Below are 18,966 nucleotides of genomic sequence, written 5' to 3'. Positions count from 1 at the left end.
CATAATCAGCCTTTGGAATTCTCTGCCACAAGATGTGGTGACAGCCAACAGCCTGGATGGCTTTAAGAGGGGTTTAGATAAATTCATGGAGGACAGGTCTATCAATGGCTACTAATCTGAGGGCTATAGGCCACCTACAGCCTCAGAGGCAAGATGCCTCTCAATACCAGTTGCCAGGGAGCAACAGCAGGAGAGACAGGGCATGCACATACCCCTTGCCTGTGGGCTTCCCAGAGGCATCTAGTGGCCCACTGTGCAAAACAGGATGCTGGACTAGATACATCTTGGGCCTGATCCAGCAGGGCTGTTATGCATTCTCTTCTGCAGGCTCTGCACTTGTATTTGCTAAGACTGAAGTGAATGCAGATGGCATGTACCACTACTTTAGTGTGACCGGGGTTCAAAGTAGCTTCTGCCCATAATGTTTACATAAAATGGGCAAGTGCTTCCAAACACCAGGCTAGAGGCTGAGTAGTACTGCCAGATGAGGTAGTGTAGCTCTGCTGGCTACTAGAATGCTGCCCTGAGTTCATGTGGACTGTGTGACTGGGGTCAGACTGCTTTGTCCTACACGGGCTACACAAAGCCGATCCTACAAAGGCTCCACAGAGCTCAAGAACTCTCTGCAGCTTGCTCTTCTCACCTGCTTCGAGGTGGAATGAGGAACTGTGTCCAGTTAAAATTCTGTCCCAAAAGCTCTGTGCATAAGTTCAGTTACAATATAGATACTGAAGTTGCTATTCATATTTTCTTTGTCTTTTTAGTTTATAGTTTTAAAGCTCTGGTTTTAGAGTTTTTATTGTATTTTAAATTATTTTAATTATGTTAATGTTTTAATGGTTTTATATTGCGAACTTCCCAGGGACTTTTTTTGTAGGGGGCAGTATATAAATGTACTAAATAAAAAAGGATTATATCTGAAGAAACTAACATCCTTTCAACCAATATGCAAATTAGGGCTGCTCATTGGCTACCTGAGTTCCCGAGGACGGGAGCCGGCCAGAAACTACTTCAAACCTGTAACAGTAACTCCAGATGATATACCGGAGTTGGAACCGGAGCCTGAGCTATACTGGGGGGACCTCAAAAAGAAACTGTCCGAGAAGCTGAGCACTGCAGACTTCCAAGCTAACATCAGGTAACCTTCTCCAGAAGATGCACGTGTTTAAAAGCATCCCAAGTGGTGGATTTGAGTGGCTTCTGGAAGCATGGTGGTCTGACGGAAATGCGTCTGCCTTTATTTCCAGGAAATACTTTAGTTCGTCCCATGAAGCTGGCAGTGCAGCAGATGAGAGCCTGGGCACCGACATCCACAATGAGTTTATCAGGTTCAAGCTGGACAAAGTCTGGTATGATGAGCACTATGTTCGGCTGCAGGTCCAGGGAAGGTATGTGCTCTCCTTCAAGTCCTGAAACAGCCAGTCTCTTCTGAGCAGTCTCGAAACCAAAGCTGGATCTCTCATGGCTGCTTCAATATGATGAAGTTGCCTCAAGGGCACTGATCCATAATGGAGTTGGGAGAACCTGTGAGAATTTCCCCAAGTGGGGGGCGGGGGGGGTAGGGGGGAAGCAAGCATGGAAAGGGAGGATGCAGAGCTTGGAAAGCCTGCTCCATATTTTTCCATGTCCACTAATATGCAGCCCATGCCTATTGAATAGTTTGGAGTTGTGGACTTCCTCGTGAGTGGGTGCTGCCAGTCATACGACTGGCAGCATACTCTGAAGTATGCTAGTGATCTCGGATGACCAAGCCAATGCCCAAGATCTTAGTATCTCCTAGCTGTGTAACTGGAATAGTATTGCCTCAAGTACTACATAAAGCTTTATGTCTGGCTGCCTTGTCTCTCTTTTGTAGCTCTCCAAATGTTGTTTACCTGGAACACCCTGGTTTTACTGAAGCTGTGGAGCAGCCAGATGCTTATGTGGCATACAGTGACAGTGCAACAGTGTCTGTAAGTTGGGTTGGCCTCTGTAGGTGCCCGAAAGCAGGGCGGCAGAACGTCGGCCCTCGGGCCGTTCTAGACAACTACTGGCATCATCCCCAGCCACAGTGAACAATAATCGCTCTATAGTCGTCCTCCTGCAGGAGGGCCAGAGTTGTGCAGCCCTGCTCTGAAGAGTTAAGCATGGCATTCTGCACGAGAATTCAAACTTGCTTGGGCTAATGCAGTGGCCTGTGCTAAGACAAGCTAGTGCTGCTCCTATTCGATCTTTTGGCAGTCAGCAGAGACACTGAACTATTGCCTTGCTAATCGTGCCACCTACAGATACCCCAGGGGGATCTCCATCACTTGCAGTACTGTGGTGCTCTAATCCCTTCTATGTTGAGATCTGAGTACCATTGAAGGTTTCAAAGCAAATGGTCTAAGCATACTGGTGGGTGCTAAGAGGCGAAGGCTTGAACATCTGAGCCACCTAACTGAGATGCCAGAGATAGACCCTAGACCTTTCTGCATGCCTATCCGCTGACATATTCATAGCGGGCCTGCTGGGTCAGGCCCCAAATGGCCCATCCAGTCCAGCATCCTGTTTCCCACAGTGCCCCACCAGATGCCCCTGGGAAGTTCACAGGCAAGAGGGGAAGGCACACCCTCTCTCCTGCTGTTGCTCCCATGCAACTGGTATTGAGAGGCATCTTGTCTGAGGCTGGAGGTGGCCTATAGCCACCAGGCTAGCAGCCATTGATAGATCTGTCCTCCAAATTTGTCACTTGCAGTCAGCACACAGACACCCTCCTGAGTCTGCTTGATGCAGCCAAGTCAGTTAAGGATCATTTGGTTGCGTTCTCTCCTCTAGGGCAACCCAGTTTATGCCAATTATGGCCGCAATGAAGACTTCAGTTACCTGACAAAGAGAAATATCAACTCTACTGGGACAGTGATCCTTGTCAGAGCTGGAGGAATCACTTTTGCTGAGAAGGTAAAAAAATTTCTGAAGAGAAGCAATGTCTCTTATTGGTAATAGATCAAAAGTGCAGCATGACCAAGGAACTCATAACCATCAATTGCTGGTGCTCAGGACTCTTCCTCCATCCCACCCCCAAGAAAACAGAGTTCCAACTGCTAGCTTTGTATATTCTATGTAAACAAGTCTGTGGAAAAACTGTATGTAAATATTCATAGTAGCATTTATTTATTATTTATTAAAATATTTCTATACCGTCCAAAACTTGTGTGTCTGGGCAGTTTACAGTTAAAATAATTTCAAACATTAAATCAATTAACAATTAAAATCATTTAAAAGATTAAAAACACTAAAAACCCAGTATTAAAATTATTTGAAACTATAAATCTAATTAAAAGCCTGGGTGAATCAATGTGTCTTCAGTGCCTTTTTAAAAGTTGCCAGAGATGGGGAGGCTCTGATTTCAACAGGGAGCACCTTCCAAAGTCCAGGGGCTGCAACGGAGGAGGCCCGTTCCCGAGTAGCCGCCAGACGAGTTGGCAGCAGCCACAGGCGAACCTCTCCAGTATATTATGAACTTCTCAGATCTTGCTGTGGAGTCGGATAGAAATACAGTTCTGGAATAAGACTTTGGTAGCTGATGTCCACTACGCTGAACCATTTATTGTGGCTCAATACATGGTGCTGCTTGGGCCCCTCTTGTTCTGGCTTGCCTGCATCTGTCAAGCCATTAGCAGCCTGTGTGCCACTACAGGGCAAGGGTGGCAAGAAAAGAATGCATGTGTGGCAGGCAGGCCGCTCAGGAAGTGTTCCTCATTCTGTAGAGATGGCAGAACTCAAGGGGGTGAGCAGTGGATACATGTCACTCTCTGCCAGTTCATAGATACTTTGACACTTTGCTACAAATTGAGCTTGCTTTGTCATGAACTCTGCCCCTTCCCAGTTAAAGGTCTAGATGTGTTTTTCTAGGTGGCAAATGCCAAGAAGTGGGGTGCTGCAGCAGTCTTGATATTCCCTGATCCTACTGACTACATGGGTCTTCCAGAGAATGTGGCGCTATTTGGACATGTGAGTATTTGGTAAATCTCCATGGATGAAAACGTGTCCTTTCTGAGGCAGATGCTTGAGCAGCCCTACAGTGTCAAATTAGAATGACCCAAGGCTGAACTTGGGGCTTGTATGCACCTTGTGAATGCTGCTAAATGGACTCCAGCATTTCCACATGCTACTCAAACTCTGCCTGTGATCTTGATTTTGTATATTCACTCTATATATCTTTGTATACTCAGGCTCACCTTGGAACTGGCGACCCTTTCACTCCTGGATTTCCTTCTTTCAACCATACTCAATTCCCCCCAGTTGAATCTTCAGGGCTCCCACGCATTCCTGTCCAAACCATCTCTAGCTCAGCTGCAAGGAGGATATTGAGGTAATCATTTTCCATTGTCTTTCCAACTGGAGTTTCTGCTAGGCAAATTTTGTTGCCACAAAGCAGCCTTTCCTTAGATAATCTGAGGGTTTTAGTTCTGAAGCAGCTCCTGCAAATCAACAATGCTGGTTAACTTACTTTCTCTATTACTTGAGCTTTCTGCTGTGGCTGTATTATTATTTTTTAACCTATTTGTCGTGTGGGGGCGAGTGGGGTTGGTTAACAAGTGGCCAACATTAAGACTTTCTATGCTGATTAGACGGGGCAATAATCTGAGTGGTGGCTGGGTCTTGAGCGCATTCATTCATTCACTCGATTTCTATAGCGCCCTTCCAAAAAATGGCTCAGGGTGGTTTACACAGAGAAATAACAAATAAGATGGAACCCTGTCTCCGAAGGGCTCACAATCTAAAAAGAAACATAAGATAGACACCAGCAACTGTCACTGGAGGGATGCTGTGCTGGGGGTGGAGAGGGCCAGTTACTCTCCCGCTGCTCAATAAAGAGAATCACCACTTTAGAAAGGTGCCTCTTGGCCCAGGTAGCAGGGGTGCCTCTCTACCACTTATAACTTGGTAAAGGGGCCTCTTTACCAAGTTAGCTCACTAGGCCGGTAAGACTCAAGCAAGTTCCCTTTTTTCAAGTATTGGCATACTACCTTTTAATGGAACTAACCTGTTCTCCATTCCTGAGTGCATGCTAAACTCACTTGGCCCTGGAAGCAGCGAGAGTCAGAAATTTGGCAATGGCTTGCAGTTGAGCAAGACCTCGGCAGGAGGGTTTGTGTAGCAGGCAGTAACTATATCGGACCCTGTTTTCAGCCAAATGAATGGGGAAGACTCTCCCGCAAAATGGAAAGGAAACTTGCGTGTTGCATACAAGTTGACAACTGTGGGACCCAGCAGTATAAAGGTGAAGCTCCAGGTCAGCAACACACTTGTGGAGAAGAAAATTCTTAACATCTTTGGTGTGATCAAAGGCTTGGATGAGCCAGGTAAGGGCATGAAGCTGGAAAGGGGCTTGGGTCTGTGCAGATGTTAGGGACCAATGGAAAGCCTCCCTGTTCATTTTGTCTTGAGTTAGACTTGTGATCCTTGTGGGTTGATACACTGTCCTGCTTAAGGCTGGCTTTTGCTACATATCTCGGATGGTCCCTGAGACTGCAGCACAAGGGGACAGTGTTGAAGGCCTCTTCATAGGGAATAGTTAGCAAAACCATATTACTTCTTCCTTTCCACTCTGCAGCTGTAGCATGATAAAGGCTTTATAGCTTTCTCTACAATCTTCCATGACACTAGCCCAAAGCAATTGACAGAAACAATTGAGATACAATCCATAAATACTAAATCAAAAAAATACAGCACAGGTTGAGTATTGCCAAGTTCATGGACTCTCCAGTTGACTGAGGGACATATCAAGACAGTTTGGAGCCCAACTGCAGTCCAACAGGAAATAATTAAGCACTTCCATGTCCACAAACTGAAGCATGCAAGAGACTAGAAGTCTGCAGATCAGATGGAATTGAAGCTGGCTAGAAAATGAAGTGACGCTGACTTTGTTTATAGGTAGAATGGTGAGCAATGAAATTGATCCTGGCATAGCCTAAGATTATTAGGCATAGCCTAAGAGTATTTAAGCTGAAGGAATTTGAACTTAAGCTGCAATCTACCAGAGAGATGGCATCAGTTATACCATAAGTCTTCAGCTGATCTTACTGATGAAGGTTGGAGTTCAGTATGCAGCTTAAATAACTGGCTTTTAAAGCCCTGGCTATCTTAGAACTCATTCCTAGGGACTGATGGACGGTTGGCCTTTCTATTGCAGATAGGTATGTTGTGATTGGAGCCCAGCGTGATTCCTGGGGACTTGGAGTAGTGAAGTCTGGTGTAGGAACAGCCCTATTACTGGAGCTTGCCCAGACACTTACTGATATGGTGAAATCTGGTAAGCCTCTTGCCCCGAACGACCGCAAAGCATTTTCTTTATGCTTCCTTGCAGAACAGGATATCAGATCCATTCTCTTTAATCTTTGCAGATGGCTATAAACCCCGAAGAAGCATTGTATTTGCCAGCTGGAGTGCTGGAGACTTTGGAGCTGTGGGGGCCACAGAGTGGCTGGAGGTAGGCTTGTGGCTCCGAGGCTGGGACCAGCTCAGAGTAGCGAAGCCATGCAGGTGGCTAACTTGCCTGTGTTCTCTCCTTATTCAGGGCTATGCTTCCTCACTGCACTTGAAGGCTTTTGCTTATATCAACTTGGACTCAGCAGTTTCAGGTAATCATGGAGGACGTTGAGAAGACTCTTGTATAAAACAAATACTGCAGAGTTAACTTAGCAACCCATAACTCTATTCTTGGAACATAAGATTAATCACAGTACTTACAAGGGACTTATCTGATGTAATCTTAAAACATGTTCAGTTTTATGCAGCAGGCCCTCTTAAAATAAAATGATCCAATGCCTCTTACTAAGATCTCGGTTCTGACAAAAGCACTGACCAGTGGACAGAAAGCAACAGAATTGCCTCTCTTGAGCAATGTGTCAGAGTTTCCTCTGGAGCCACACAATCGGATCTGTGGTGTGGCTACTTGGCCCAGCTACTAAATCGCAGCTATGGGGAACTACCAGTTTGCTTGTAATGGGCACTGGAGGAGTGGATCTTCACACACACACACACACACACACACACACACACACACACCGCTGCTTTCTGGCATAAATTCTGCATGTCTCTTTCTTCTAGAGGGAATAGACTAGGAAAATGGCTTGAAGGCAAAATGCTTCACTGCTGCAAGCAGATTGGCATGGCTAGACATCCCCAGAAATGTGGATTTTGAGCTTAATAGTTGAGACCTGGACTGCCTTAACATAGTCCATGGGCATAGGTCCAGGTAGTCCAAAGAAGATCTTTGCTGCCCTTAATTTAAGTTTCTGGTGAGCCAGAATAAAGTTCTTGAAAATAACTACCATGAGCATTTTCCTCTAACTTTTTTTACTGGAGCCTTATGAAAATATATTGTATAAATGGGTTGGGGAATCAGGAGAAGAGAGCTGGTCTTGTGATAGCAAGCACGACTTGTCCCCTTAGCTAAACAGGGTCCGCCCTGGTTGCATACGAAAGGGAGACTAGAAGTGTCAGCACTGTAAGATATTCCCCTTAGGGGATGGAGCTGCTCTGGGAAGAGCATCTAGGTTCCAAATTCCCTCCCTGGCGGCATCTCCAAGAGAGGGCTGAGATTCCTGCCTGCAACTAGGGATGTGCATGAACCAGTCCACAGGCCATGTTGGAGGCCTGCAAACCGGTTCGCATATTGCCCAGTCTGGTGGTCCAATGCCGGGGGAGGGGGTTGCTTTAAGGGTGGTGGGGGGGTTGTGCTTATCCCTCCCACCGCTTTTCCTGCTCCAATGTTCCATTTTAAAGTAAAATCTTTGGGGCGGCAGCAATCCTCCCTGCTGCCCCTGCCCCCTTGTTGCCTGCCAAGTGTGGAAGTAACGTCCACACATGCGTGCGGCGTGCAGCATGTGTTATGTCAGCGACATATGCGCGCACGCTACTCCCATGTTTGGCAGGCAACAAGGGGGCAGGGGCGGCAGGGAGGACCGCTGCCGTTCCGAAGATCTTACTTAAAAATGGAGCGCTGGTGGGGGAAAGCAGTGGGAGGGGTAAGTACAACCCCCACCCTTAAAGCGACACACATCCCCAGTGCCAGACCGCACCTCCATAGTCCGTGCACATCCATACCTGCTACCTTAGAGAAGCTGCTGCCAGTCTGTGAAGACAATACTGAGGTAGATAGACCAATGGTCGGACTCAGTATATGGCAGCAGCTTCCTATGTTTCTGTCATGGTTAATACTTAAGGATCTTGTTGAGGAGCGGCAAGAAAGTTAAGAGTCCCTGTCCTAAACCATGAGCTGAAGCCACTGCACATGTGTCTAGGCGTATCTTGACTGGGAAGCCTTCCCACTTGAAGCAGGGAGAAGAATACAAGGCTGTTCAACTCCAACAAGGCTTGGTGTTGAACACTGTCTCCCCCAGACTAGTGTCGCTTGCATGGAATTCCTCAGATAAAAATAAAGTGTGGATCAGCAACAAAATGCTGCAATGTACATGTTCAGTCTGAGCATAGTGAAAGTCTTAGGCACCTTCCCCCTCAGAATCACAAGGGGTTGTGACAATCCTGAGGGAGAGGTGGAGGCCGAGGTGCGGAGGGAGGCACACAGGTTCATTCTTGAGAAAGCCTCTCTTCAAGCGCGTTTCCTGCTCTTGGTTGAAACCTGCCCCTCCTTGCCACGGGGCCCCATTAGTTCTGCTCCACCAGTGCCCTAGGAGTCTGCAAACTTTCTGCTCCATTTGAGTTACTTTGGGGCAGTGGTGGCAGGAGATGCCCCCTAAGTTTTTCCCCTTCAGGTTTTTATGAAACCAGCGTATCTTCAGGTTACCCAGAGTCTGTCTACTTTCTTCTTACCCGCAGATGCTCTGGTTATGGGTCCATAAGGATCATAAATGCAGTCTATTCATCATCCAAGTTACACAAAATGTCAATTGTACAATCTGCAAAAACATAATACATACAATTTGCACTGGAAAATATTGGCACATGCCTAGGAGTGTACAATCGTTGCCCCCTGTAAGGTGTGCCAGACTGGAATTTAGACTGCCGTCGGCGTAGAGCAGGACTGCCCAGCCTACAGCCTGTGGGCATGTTCTGGTGGGCCCACAGGGCTCTTCCTTGCCACCGCCCCCTCTTTCCCCGAGCAGGTGATCCCCATCCCTTTCCACCTGGCAGAAGCTTGCTCTCCAAGCGCCTCAGCCCGGGAGCAGGTGGTGAGTGAGGCTTGCTGCTGCCTTCTGAAAAAGCCACTGCTGCTCCTGTGGCCTCCCAAGAGCCCCTTGGATATGGAGCAGCATGGCGGTTCCCAGGCAGTGGAAGGGAGGAAAGGCCCAGCAGCAGCTCCCTCCTTCCACCCAGCCTGAACTGGCTGCAAAGGAGGGATGTGCATGCATGGCCTTCACTGGAAGCCAGGTGGAAGAAGGAAGCGGCCGCCCAGCCTTCCCTCCCTTCCATCACCCAGGAGCTGCCCTGCTGCTCCATAGCCAAGTGGCTTTTGGGCCACATGGGCAGCAGCGGCTATTTCAGGGGGAGGTGGCAAGCCTCGCTCGGTGGCCTGAGGGGTGGCAGTGATAAGGGGGGGGGGCAAACACAGGCCCACCCTCCCCTAGCTATTAAAAATCTAAATTAAAAGGTAAAATTAAGGTTTTTTAATTTAAAAATTGACCTTGGCCCCTGCACGCCCAGTCGTGATTGGTTTCCGCCCACTGGAGCATTTGAGTTGTGCACCCCTAGTCTAGAGGTTGTGGCAGGGTTTTTTTTTTTTTTCAGGCTAACGTGTTCTGGCCATACGGTGAGCTACTCACCTCAAAGCCTCTTGAACTAACTCTCTAAATTGCAACCCACAGGTCTAAATGACTTCAGGTTCTCTGCCAGCCCCATGTTGAAAAAACTGCTGGAGGATGTGGTCTCTGGAGTAAGTAAGGTCTCAACAGGCTTGACACTGCAGGGGGAGAGGGGGTGTGATCTGTGAGACCTGAATCCTGAAGGCCATCAGCACAGCACTTGTCCCTTGCACTCGCTCAGTGCACTGTTCAACTGTGCCAGGCTTTGCATAATGTTCTCAGGGCCTTGACGGTGCTGTTTCTGAGGCCAACAACTGGCCTGCATGCAAAACTTTAAGCGTTCACTGTTGACATTTGTGGAGTTCTGCTTTAAGGCTTAGAGCCAAGTGGTACTTGGGCTTTGTCCTCTGCATTTGTTTGGTCTGCTAGGATGGAGTGGGGACCTCCTGGAATGCTTAGGAGCCCCTAGTTCTGCTTGGATCTCCTGCAGTATGCAGATACTTAAACACTGCTGTTGCAGAGGAGAAGAGAGCTGCTCAGTCAGACTCTCAGACTAAGGTAACATTAAACACCCACTGATAAAAGTTTAAGGAGGTATCGGAGCTTCATGCTTGCAGACAGGCTTCTGGGGAGGCTTCTCTGCAGGGGAGTGCACTTCAGAATTGGGAATAACCTGTGAGCCCTCTAGAAAGGTCCAGAAGGCTGTCTTAATTAGGCTGTCTGAATGCAAACTTTATCTTGTAGGTGCAAATGCCCTTCCGTGTGGGTGGCAGCTTGGCCAGCAAACAGTAAGTATCATGGCTTCAGTGACAGGACGGCAGCCTGAGTGAGAAATTCTGCTTCCTGCCCTGAAAGTGGCTATGGCTGTGAATGAATACTTGCCTGCCTCTCAAAGGCCAGTTTAGATGCATCATGCAGGAACAGAAGCTGCCCTTTATCAGCAGGGGAGAAGCATACTTTCAGCCTAGCCAGGGTGTGCAAGGCACTCATTGAGACCCTGCCTTACAGCAAGTCAGGTCATAGGTCCATTTAGACAAGGACTGTCTGACAGTGGCCCTCCATGGCTAAGACGAACTTTCCAGCTCAATGGCCTGAGATTCTGGGACCTTCTGCATGAACATTTTGTGTGTGCTTGGTGATCTCCAAGGCGCAGCCCCTCCCTCTACCCAGAGGCAATATGGATTTTGCAATCTATATAAACTTGCATGGGGAGCAGCACTATGCAGTGTTAATGCCAAGAGTAGGTCCCATGTTCTGTCTGCCAGCAATACTATTCAGCAATCGAGAGCATAGGGAAACTGCCAGCGGACCCAGCTTAGCTTGCCGGTGGTGCCCCCCCAGCCACACCTCCTGCATCTGATGTCAGATGTAGGGGGCATGGCTGGGGCGTGAGCCACAGTCCTTGAGCGCAGCAGCCTGGGTTCTTTGAAACTGTTTGCCCAATGGTGGCTCCACCCCTGTGCAATTCTGATTGTCCTGACAGAAGCCTGCATGTGTTCAAGCATAGGTTGCATCTGTTTGAGCTAGAACCATGCTCTTTTCTGCATTTGAGTTGAATCTTCTTTTTGCAGGACCCCTTTTCAGCTGGACAACGCAGGCTTTCCTTTCCTAGCATATTCGGGAATACCGTCGGTTTCATTCAGTTTCAGAGATGTAAGCACTTCACTATGCTTGTTACCTAGTACATTCAGGGCCAACACGCTTAACCATGTGCATCTTCCAGAGGGTTCATTTGTTGCATCAAAATGAGCCAAGTGTCTTATGGCACCTTGAAGACTCGTGGTATCCATTTTCATGGATCACAGTCCAACTTCGGAAGTGTTCTTAATCTGCAGGGGGTGGAGTTGCACATATGCATACAGGGTACAGAGCACTTCCAAACAGCCATGGAATGCAGGAAGTATATTATGTAAAGTTTAAATACTCATAATCACTGTGCTGATCTTGTGTGTAACACTTGCCTGTAGTAGGATCTATTGTGCACAAAAACACATGGCCCCATAAACCTGGGTCTCAAAATGCCGCAAGAATTTGCTTCTATAAATCATGTAGTGTTCTACTCATGAGGGTGATGAGCTTGTTGAGATAAAATAAAAGCTCTTGCTGTGTGGTATAACTGGCTGGCTTCCCTGTCATAGGATAGCAAAGAATATCCCTACCTTGGCACAAAGGAAGACACTCTGGAAAACCTGCTCAGATTGTTCAGCCCAGCTGTCCAGTTGAACAACAGGATCCGTCTAGCTGCTGAAATAGCTGGCCAGATGGCTCTGAGGATGACACACGACCATGAACTGTACCTGGACTTCAGCAGCTATAATGACATACTGCGTGCCTCCTTACAGAACTTAATTCAATACGTCAGAGACTTGAAGGTAATGATCAAGACTAGTTGAATATGCTAAGGGAGAAGACTGCTCTAGAGTCAGCTCTGCATTGGACCTTGCCCTGTCACGACTAACCTTTGTGGCCAAGCTCCTACAGGCAGTGTGAACACCATGGGAGTAGTTCTTCCCCTATCGTAGTAGGAGGAGCTCCCTGCAAATTTCCACTTACAGCATATGAAGAGTAGTTCTCTAACCTCATTGCACACATACTATCAACAATAGTATCCTTCTGGATCGCTTGAGGGATTTGGGAATAGGTGGTACTGAATTGCAGTGGTTCCATTCCCATCTCTCAGATTCCAGATGGTGTCGCTAGGAGATAGTTGCTCTTTGAAATGAGAGGTATTGTATGTATCACTCATCCTATCTCCAATGCTTTTTAACATCTACATGAAACCGCTGGGTGAGATCATCAGGAGATTTGGAGTAGGGTGTTATCAATATGCTGATGACACCCAATTCTATTTCTCCATGACATCATAGGGTAATGGTAATAACCCCCCTAAATGCCTGCCTACAGGCAGTAATGTACTGGATGAGGGATAAAAATGAAAACTGAATTCAAACAAGACTGAGGTACTCGAACTAAGGGGTCATACTCTGGGGGACATGATAGATCTTGCTGATCTAGCCTGCTTGAAGTGTTTACAAAGCCCTGAGTCCTGCACTTTCCAAGGCCTTCTCAAATACTTCCATGTTCTGATCATGCATTTCGGCATTGTTAATACAGCTGCCAGCTGACATATGTTGCCTCTGCTGTGGTTTGCAAAACGTACACAAAGGCACATGGCAGTTTATGGATTACCTTGGGTAGCCAAGCCCAGCCACATGAGATGCATTGCTCTATGCAGAGCTTCATGTAAAGGATGCATGGCTAAACATCTGAAGAGGCAAATGTTGCCAGGTCCATGGAGTGTGGTGGTCAGTTGCTGATCGCTAGTTCTGTGAAGCTTCTCAGCTGACAAGGTTCCTGCCCCAACCCCAATCCATCCTCCCTGCTGTTAATGCTTAGAGATGGTCTTCTTTCTGCAGGAAATGGGCTTGGGCCTGCAGTGGCTCTTCACGGCTCGTGGTGACTTCAGTCGAGCAACAGACACTCTGTCTAAAGATTTCAGACACACGGACCTCACCAACAAAGATGCCTGCCGTGCTTTGAATGACCGGATCATGAAAGTGAGTGTTTGTCTTCTGTGTCCCCAACATGCGCACACACAACCGAACAAGTCTTTCCTGAGCTCATGTAAATAATGAAGATCTTTTAACTGAAGCACCTGATCAGCCCCAAGCAGAGTTTGCATCAAGGCTAAGATCCGTTGGGGTTCCACTCTAATTGACCATATGTGCTCAAGGATAGTCAGGAAAAATAATGTACAATCCCCACATGTCAGAAGTATGAAACTTTGAGTGAAACCTGGGCAGCAACTTGATTATCACTGCTATATTAAACCTTGGGTAGCCTTTACTGGAGTAGATGCCGCCTAAAGGCTACCAGCTTGCTAGCTGGCATGGGGATGGTGCTAGTCCTTTGGTGCTAGTAGGGTTCTGGGTTATAAGCATCTGGTTGGCCATGCACACTCTTAAGCGTTCGTTCCTGTAGTGAAAGCTCGGGGATTGGTGCTGATAGGTCTGTTGCTTCCCAGCGAGGGAGCCTCTGGCTCTGCCACCACTCAAATTTTTTCCCCTGAAAGCTTGTATATATATTTGATACACCTTCTGTGTCCTTGACCCCTTTCAGCATTTCAGAAGCAAAACCGTACAGTAATAATAATTAGAGAGGTCCCTGCCCCAAGCAAGTTACAAAGTAAAAACTAGAAGGCGGGGAAGACAAACAGTGGACAGCAAGGATAGGGATGGACAGATTTGAACAAATTCAGTTGCATGTAACTTGAAGCTTGGCTACAGTTGAGGAGGAGGAGGATAAAGGGGTTTCGTCATGGGAGGAGAGCTGGTCATGTGGCAGCAATTGTCCCTTTTGCTAAGCAGGGTCCACCCTGGATTGCATTTGAATGGGAGACTACATGTGTGAGCACTGTAAGATATTCCCCTTAGGGGATGGAGCCGCTCTAGGAAGAGCATCTGCATGCTTGCCTGCAGAAGGCTCCAAATTCCTTCCTGGCATCTCCAGATAGGGCTGAGAGACTCTTGTCTGCAGCCTTGGAGAAGCTGCTGCCAGTCTATGTAGACAATACTGAGCTAGATGAACCAATGGTCTGACTTGGTATATGGCAGCTTCCTATGATCCTGTGTTAACAAAGTTTTGTTTCCTTATAATGAAATGTTAAGAGCGCTTTTGTTTTGGGCGTCAGATATTCCACAACCTTTTGAATGAAGAATATGAAACCAGAAGCTACAACCCCCCAGGAATCCAGCTTGTGGCTGGAAAGGTCTTTCATCCTCGCTTGACCTTCTCTGAAATCCATAGGTCTTTTCAGCTTTACCTGTGTTCCTGTCCAACTGCTCTTGCCCCATTTCCAATATCCGTTTCCCTGTCCATATTGCCTAGACTAAGTGATCTTATAAACTTTCTCCCTCTGCTCTTAAGGTGGAGTACAGCTTCCTCTCCCCATACGTCTCTCCGAAGGACACTCCTCTCCGGCATATCGTCTTTGGCTCTGGTCCCCACACTCTCCAAGCATTGCTGGGTCACCTGAGTCTCCGGAGGACCAATAAGAGCAGCTTTGATGAAGAAGGCTTCAAGAATCAGCTTGCCCTAGCAACTTGGACTATTCAGGGGGCTGCAAATGTCCTGTCTGGTGATGTCTGGGACATACACAATGAGTTTTGAAGAGGTAGAGCAGCCTTTTAATTGAGAGGTACGGCAACGATTAAGCGGTACGGCCACAAGGAACCTCCATCCTTCCCCCAACCAAGAGCACAGAACAAGCCCCAGTTAGCCCTTCCGAGGACTCCTCTGAAACCCAGACTAAGAGCAATTCAGAGGCAGTTATAATGCCCCGACACCAACTTAGAGGCAAGTAGATTTCCCTCTTAAATGTGCTACCCTCCCAACCATGACACTGCTGTTTAGATTGAGTTAAATTGCTGCTGCCTTCAAATTGGAGGAAATCTCACTTAACAAGCCAAACAGAAGTGTCTAAAATTGACCTCAGGCTCTGCTACTTGTAGAGGCAAAATATATTAGAATTGCAATGTTACTTGTGAAGGCAGAAGGTGAGCCCAAATCATCTTATGCTACCTTGCTAGGAGAAAATCTGGGTGCCACCATTCTTCCTTACCCCCACTGACCCATGGGGTACAACCAATATACCTTGGCATGGGCTCAGACAAGCAGTTAGCAAGAACAAAACCTTCTGTCTTCTCAAGAGCAAGGAGTCCTGGCGGAGCTCTTCTTTGGCTACTCGGAGTCCAAACCAAAGATGTGACACCAGCAGTACCTTGTGTGGTCCTGCGGTACTAGTTGAAAGCTAAAGTAATGCTCCTTCTTCATTTGGGGAGACTTGACCCCTTGCTCTGAGGCCTTTCAGGAAACGTTGCTTGCTAGCTTGACAAATGCTTTCTGAGACTCGGTTTGGGCTTGGGATTGAGTTATTTAAGTTATTTATTTATCAGTGACAGTGTTCACTATAAATGGTATTTGTTTTCTACTGAATATAATTATCGGAAGCAGTGACTTCCATAATTATGACAGGTTATACTGTCGTTTTTGATAAAGCAGCATCTGCTAGTACAATCCAACCGTGATACTGGAACTCTTGCAACTGGGCCTACAATGGCCAGAAGCAGCAGCAGTTGAGAAGCTGGCTTTGGGTGGGAGGCTCTTCTCTTACGCCAATACACTGGAGCATGTCGTCCAAGCAAGCGTTAGCCGGTGTGGCCATAGTCCAACAAAGGATGGAAGATGCCGTGCTTCACTTGACGACTTGCAGCCACTTGCAGACCCTGCATGTTGGTCAACCTCATCTCATGGGCTTCCCTTCAATCCTGCCTTCCAGTTAGCTGTATGCTGATGGAAACAGTTGTGGGCATGCTAACCTGGACGTGACTCCAGATGGCAGCTTCTTTGCAAGACTTCCAATACCATGATGTATCATGAGAACTTAAGTTGCATTATCGGGAGCAGTGTCTTCCATAATGCTAAAAGAACAAGGTAGTTTTTGCCTACCACGGTGTTGTATCGGAGGCAGTGACCTCCATATGTTGCACTAAGGGTGTGTTAATTATCGGGGACAGTGTTTCCCATAATTGTTCTTAAATGCTCACCATGCAATAACATCTGCAGAGCACGGTCGTTAGTATCTAACCTGTATATTTAAACTTCTGCAATTCTCTTGACTGGCCTCACTTCATGCTGGCTGGAATAACTTGAGTGGCTCATATTGCAGTAAGACTGAGGCAAAGGTGAATTGCAGTGGTTGCTGAGACCTGGCAGAAAACTCCAAAGAGCAGTGGGTGTCTGCTGGCTCTTGCAAAACCTGTCCCTCTTCTCTTTGCTACTCAATTGGCTTCTTCAACGTGGTCTCGGGCTCTTACACTCTGGGCTTTGCATGTGCAGAGACCACGTTGGAGACTTCCAAGCTACACTCTTGCTTTTCGGCGGGGAACCCCACCCCAGCTTGCATGGGCAGTCTAAATCGGTTGCCCTTATTTAAACAAACAAACAAACTGCTGTAGTGTAACTGCTGATCTGTCTTCTAGGAAAAACCTTGCTTAGAGCTTTGGGAATAGGTCCTTTAAAAGACTTCCTTTGGATGAGAAATCTACATAGTGTAGCTCTAAGATTCATTCTGTAGCCTCTTTAACACTCATAGAGGTGCATTCTGTGTTGCATATAGACATGAAGCCACTGGTCAGAAGTAAGACAGTTTTCTGAAATGGCATAATGAGGTTCCAAGCTTGGATGTGTCATAATGTTTGTACTAGAGAAATCTTGACCGTCTGGAGAAGTGGATAGAAATGATCACAGCTCCATGTCCATAATGCTTCCAAGCTTCCCTCCACATTAGAAACTTAAGTAAATCTCCTTTGCATTTCAAAGTTGTGTGAGTGAAAAGATGTAGCTGTAGTAGTCTTCCTGTGCGTGATTTTCCTTGTATTTTGTGAGGCAAATAAATGCCACAGCTTTCCAGTGGTGGTGAAATTAATGAGTGGTGTTCCAGTAGTAGTGCATGTGTCTTGAATGGGAAATAAAAACATAGAAATAGTTGCTGGATTGTATGGTCTGAATCTGTCTTGCACAAGCCATAAGAGTCTGTAAAGCTGTTCGTGCTTTTGTGCTGATTTGATCTGGAAGTGGGGACTACAATTTTGCTGTAACTGCTGATTGAAGAAATTAATAATAATAAAAAAGTTGACTGCTTCTCTTTGACTCATGAGTCAGTTTTGGCTGAAATGATTCCTAACAGCTTTTCCTGTTTCCCATCAATTTATTTGAACAGGTAGTGCAAAGCTTGAGGCAAAGATTTTACCCTTTGCCTGTTCACAAAGGATTGAGCTGTGCCCATTCACAATCCTGGAAGTGAGCAGGCAGCTTAAAGGGTCAGGCATACAGTACATCCCTAGATAATAAGAAGTCGGTGCTGAGTTTCAGAAAGGTGTATTATCTTTTTCCTTGTAACAATCTTGGTCCGTGATGCATTTAATACATGGAGATATACACTTTTAGGGGGAAAGGGAAGCATGTTTTTACAAGGGATTCTAGCTTCACAGAGCTGCTTCTTCCTTCGTGCCTCAGCCCCACATGCTGCTGCCGCCGCCGCCTCACTGAACTTCCCCCTCACCCCTTCCAGCTGGGCTGATGACAGCTGTTTGTGCTCTGACTCCTGCCTTTGCCTCTCCCCAAAGCAGTGGGCTCACATCAGGCTCTAAGTGATTGGACAATCATTCCAGTCATGATCTGCCTGCCTTCCCTTCCCTTGTTCTTTGTCTCAGTAACTGTAAAACATACTATGGGACAAGATTGGAAACCTCTGGCATAGCAGCCAGAAGTGGTAGCAAAATGTCTTGAGTGGCACCCGCACTCTTGAGAGAAGAGTGCCCTGTTGAATTGAGCAAGAGCTAGTTCTGTGCTTGATCTCCTCCCCCATGTCCAGAAAGGGACACTAGAATTTCTCCACATATCCAAGGATGGACATTATTAGTGGGAATTCCTCAAATTCTGCTTGTCCAGAAATAAAGCTTAGACTAGGCATGAATTTTACTTTAAAAGTTGTAAACTGGCATTCAATGCAATTGACACATACCAGTGAATTACATTGGATCACATAAACCTGCAAAGATCTGAATATTAATTTATGTTGAGCTTATTAAGCACCTTAAAAACCTTAATTGCTATTTATACAAACCAGTTTTCTCTTTATTTTCAATCCTGCCACATTTCCGTACTTCCACTTGTGCAACTTGATCTACCTGGATTGCTTAAGGTCAGTACCATGTCGGCATAGTTTATTCTGGCCTATATTGACCCTTATACATTGTAATTTTTGTTCCCTATTGCTATGAGTTCAAGACACATGACATATAATGCTAAATGTTGACAACCCTGTGGTCTGACTTTTTCATCTGGCAGTTTATTTACAAATACTCTTGCTTCAGCATAATTATAAATAGCTTTTATTTAAGTTATGAACTTCCCACCAAACTGATATGCCTCCAGTACTCAAAAGAAACTCCCATTCAACTTTATCAAAAGCTTTCCTCATATTAAACACAAATGCAGCACCAGCCTTGCTTTAACATATATATTTTGAAAGGATCTTATTTAACTTTGATGCCGAGACTGATACAAATAGTTTATGATTGTGTAACAAGGAAATAGGTCTGTAAGATGAAACTCAGGCTGGGTCTGGGTTTTAAAATTTCATGTCCTAACATTTTGCCATGATCTGAGCAAAATC

At 46.5% G+C, this 18,966-nt stretch overlaps 1 protein-coding gene across 3 annotated transcripts in view; it reads left to right on the top strand.

Annotated features, from left to right (window-relative positions):
- The window catches only part of TFRC (transferrin receptor), a 35,957-nt gene extending 18,519 nt beyond the window's left edge, over positions 1-17,438 (top strand). For all 3 annotated transcript variants that reach the window (XM_053309733.1, XM_053309732.1, XM_053309731.1), the window contains exons 4-19: positions 958-1,138; positions 1,248-1,388; positions 1,856-1,952; positions 2,797-2,919; positions 3,874-3,972; positions 4,194-4,333; positions 5,155-5,327; positions 6,158-6,277; positions 6,369-6,454; positions 6,542-6,605; positions 9,792-9,859; positions 10,473-10,516; positions 11,300-11,381; positions 11,867-12,100; positions 13,145-13,285; positions 14,655-17,438. In XM_053309733.1, coding sequence (XP_053165708.1) covers positions 958-1,138; positions 1,248-1,388; positions 1,856-1,952; positions 2,797-2,919; positions 3,874-3,972; positions 4,194-4,333; positions 5,155-5,327; positions 6,158-6,277; positions 6,369-6,454; positions 6,542-6,605; positions 9,792-9,859; positions 10,473-10,516; positions 11,300-11,381; positions 11,867-12,100; positions 13,145-13,285; positions 14,655-14,897 — 2,036 coding nt within the window. In that variant the 3' untranslated portion in view covers positions 14,898-17,438. The remainder of the gene's footprint in view (positions 1-957; positions 1,139-1,247; positions 1,389-1,855; positions 1,953-2,796; positions 2,920-3,873; positions 3,973-4,193; positions 4,334-5,154; positions 5,328-6,157; positions 6,278-6,368; positions 6,455-6,541; positions 6,606-9,791; positions 9,860-10,472; positions 10,517-11,299; positions 11,382-11,866; positions 12,101-13,144; positions 13,286-14,654) is intronic.
- Positions 17,439-18,966: the final 1,528 nt, after the last annotated feature.

Source organism: Hemicordylus capensis, chromosome 3 (genome assembly GCF_027244095.1).
Source record: "Hemicordylus capensis ecotype Gifberg chromosome 3, rHemCap1.1.pri, whole genome shotgun sequence".
NCBI lineage: Eukaryota > Metazoa > Chordata > Lepidosauria > Squamata > Cordylidae > Hemicordylus > Hemicordylus capensis.
The sequence above is the reverse complement of the archived record's forward strand: the minus strand, read 5'-3'. Positions and strand labels throughout refer to the sequence as shown.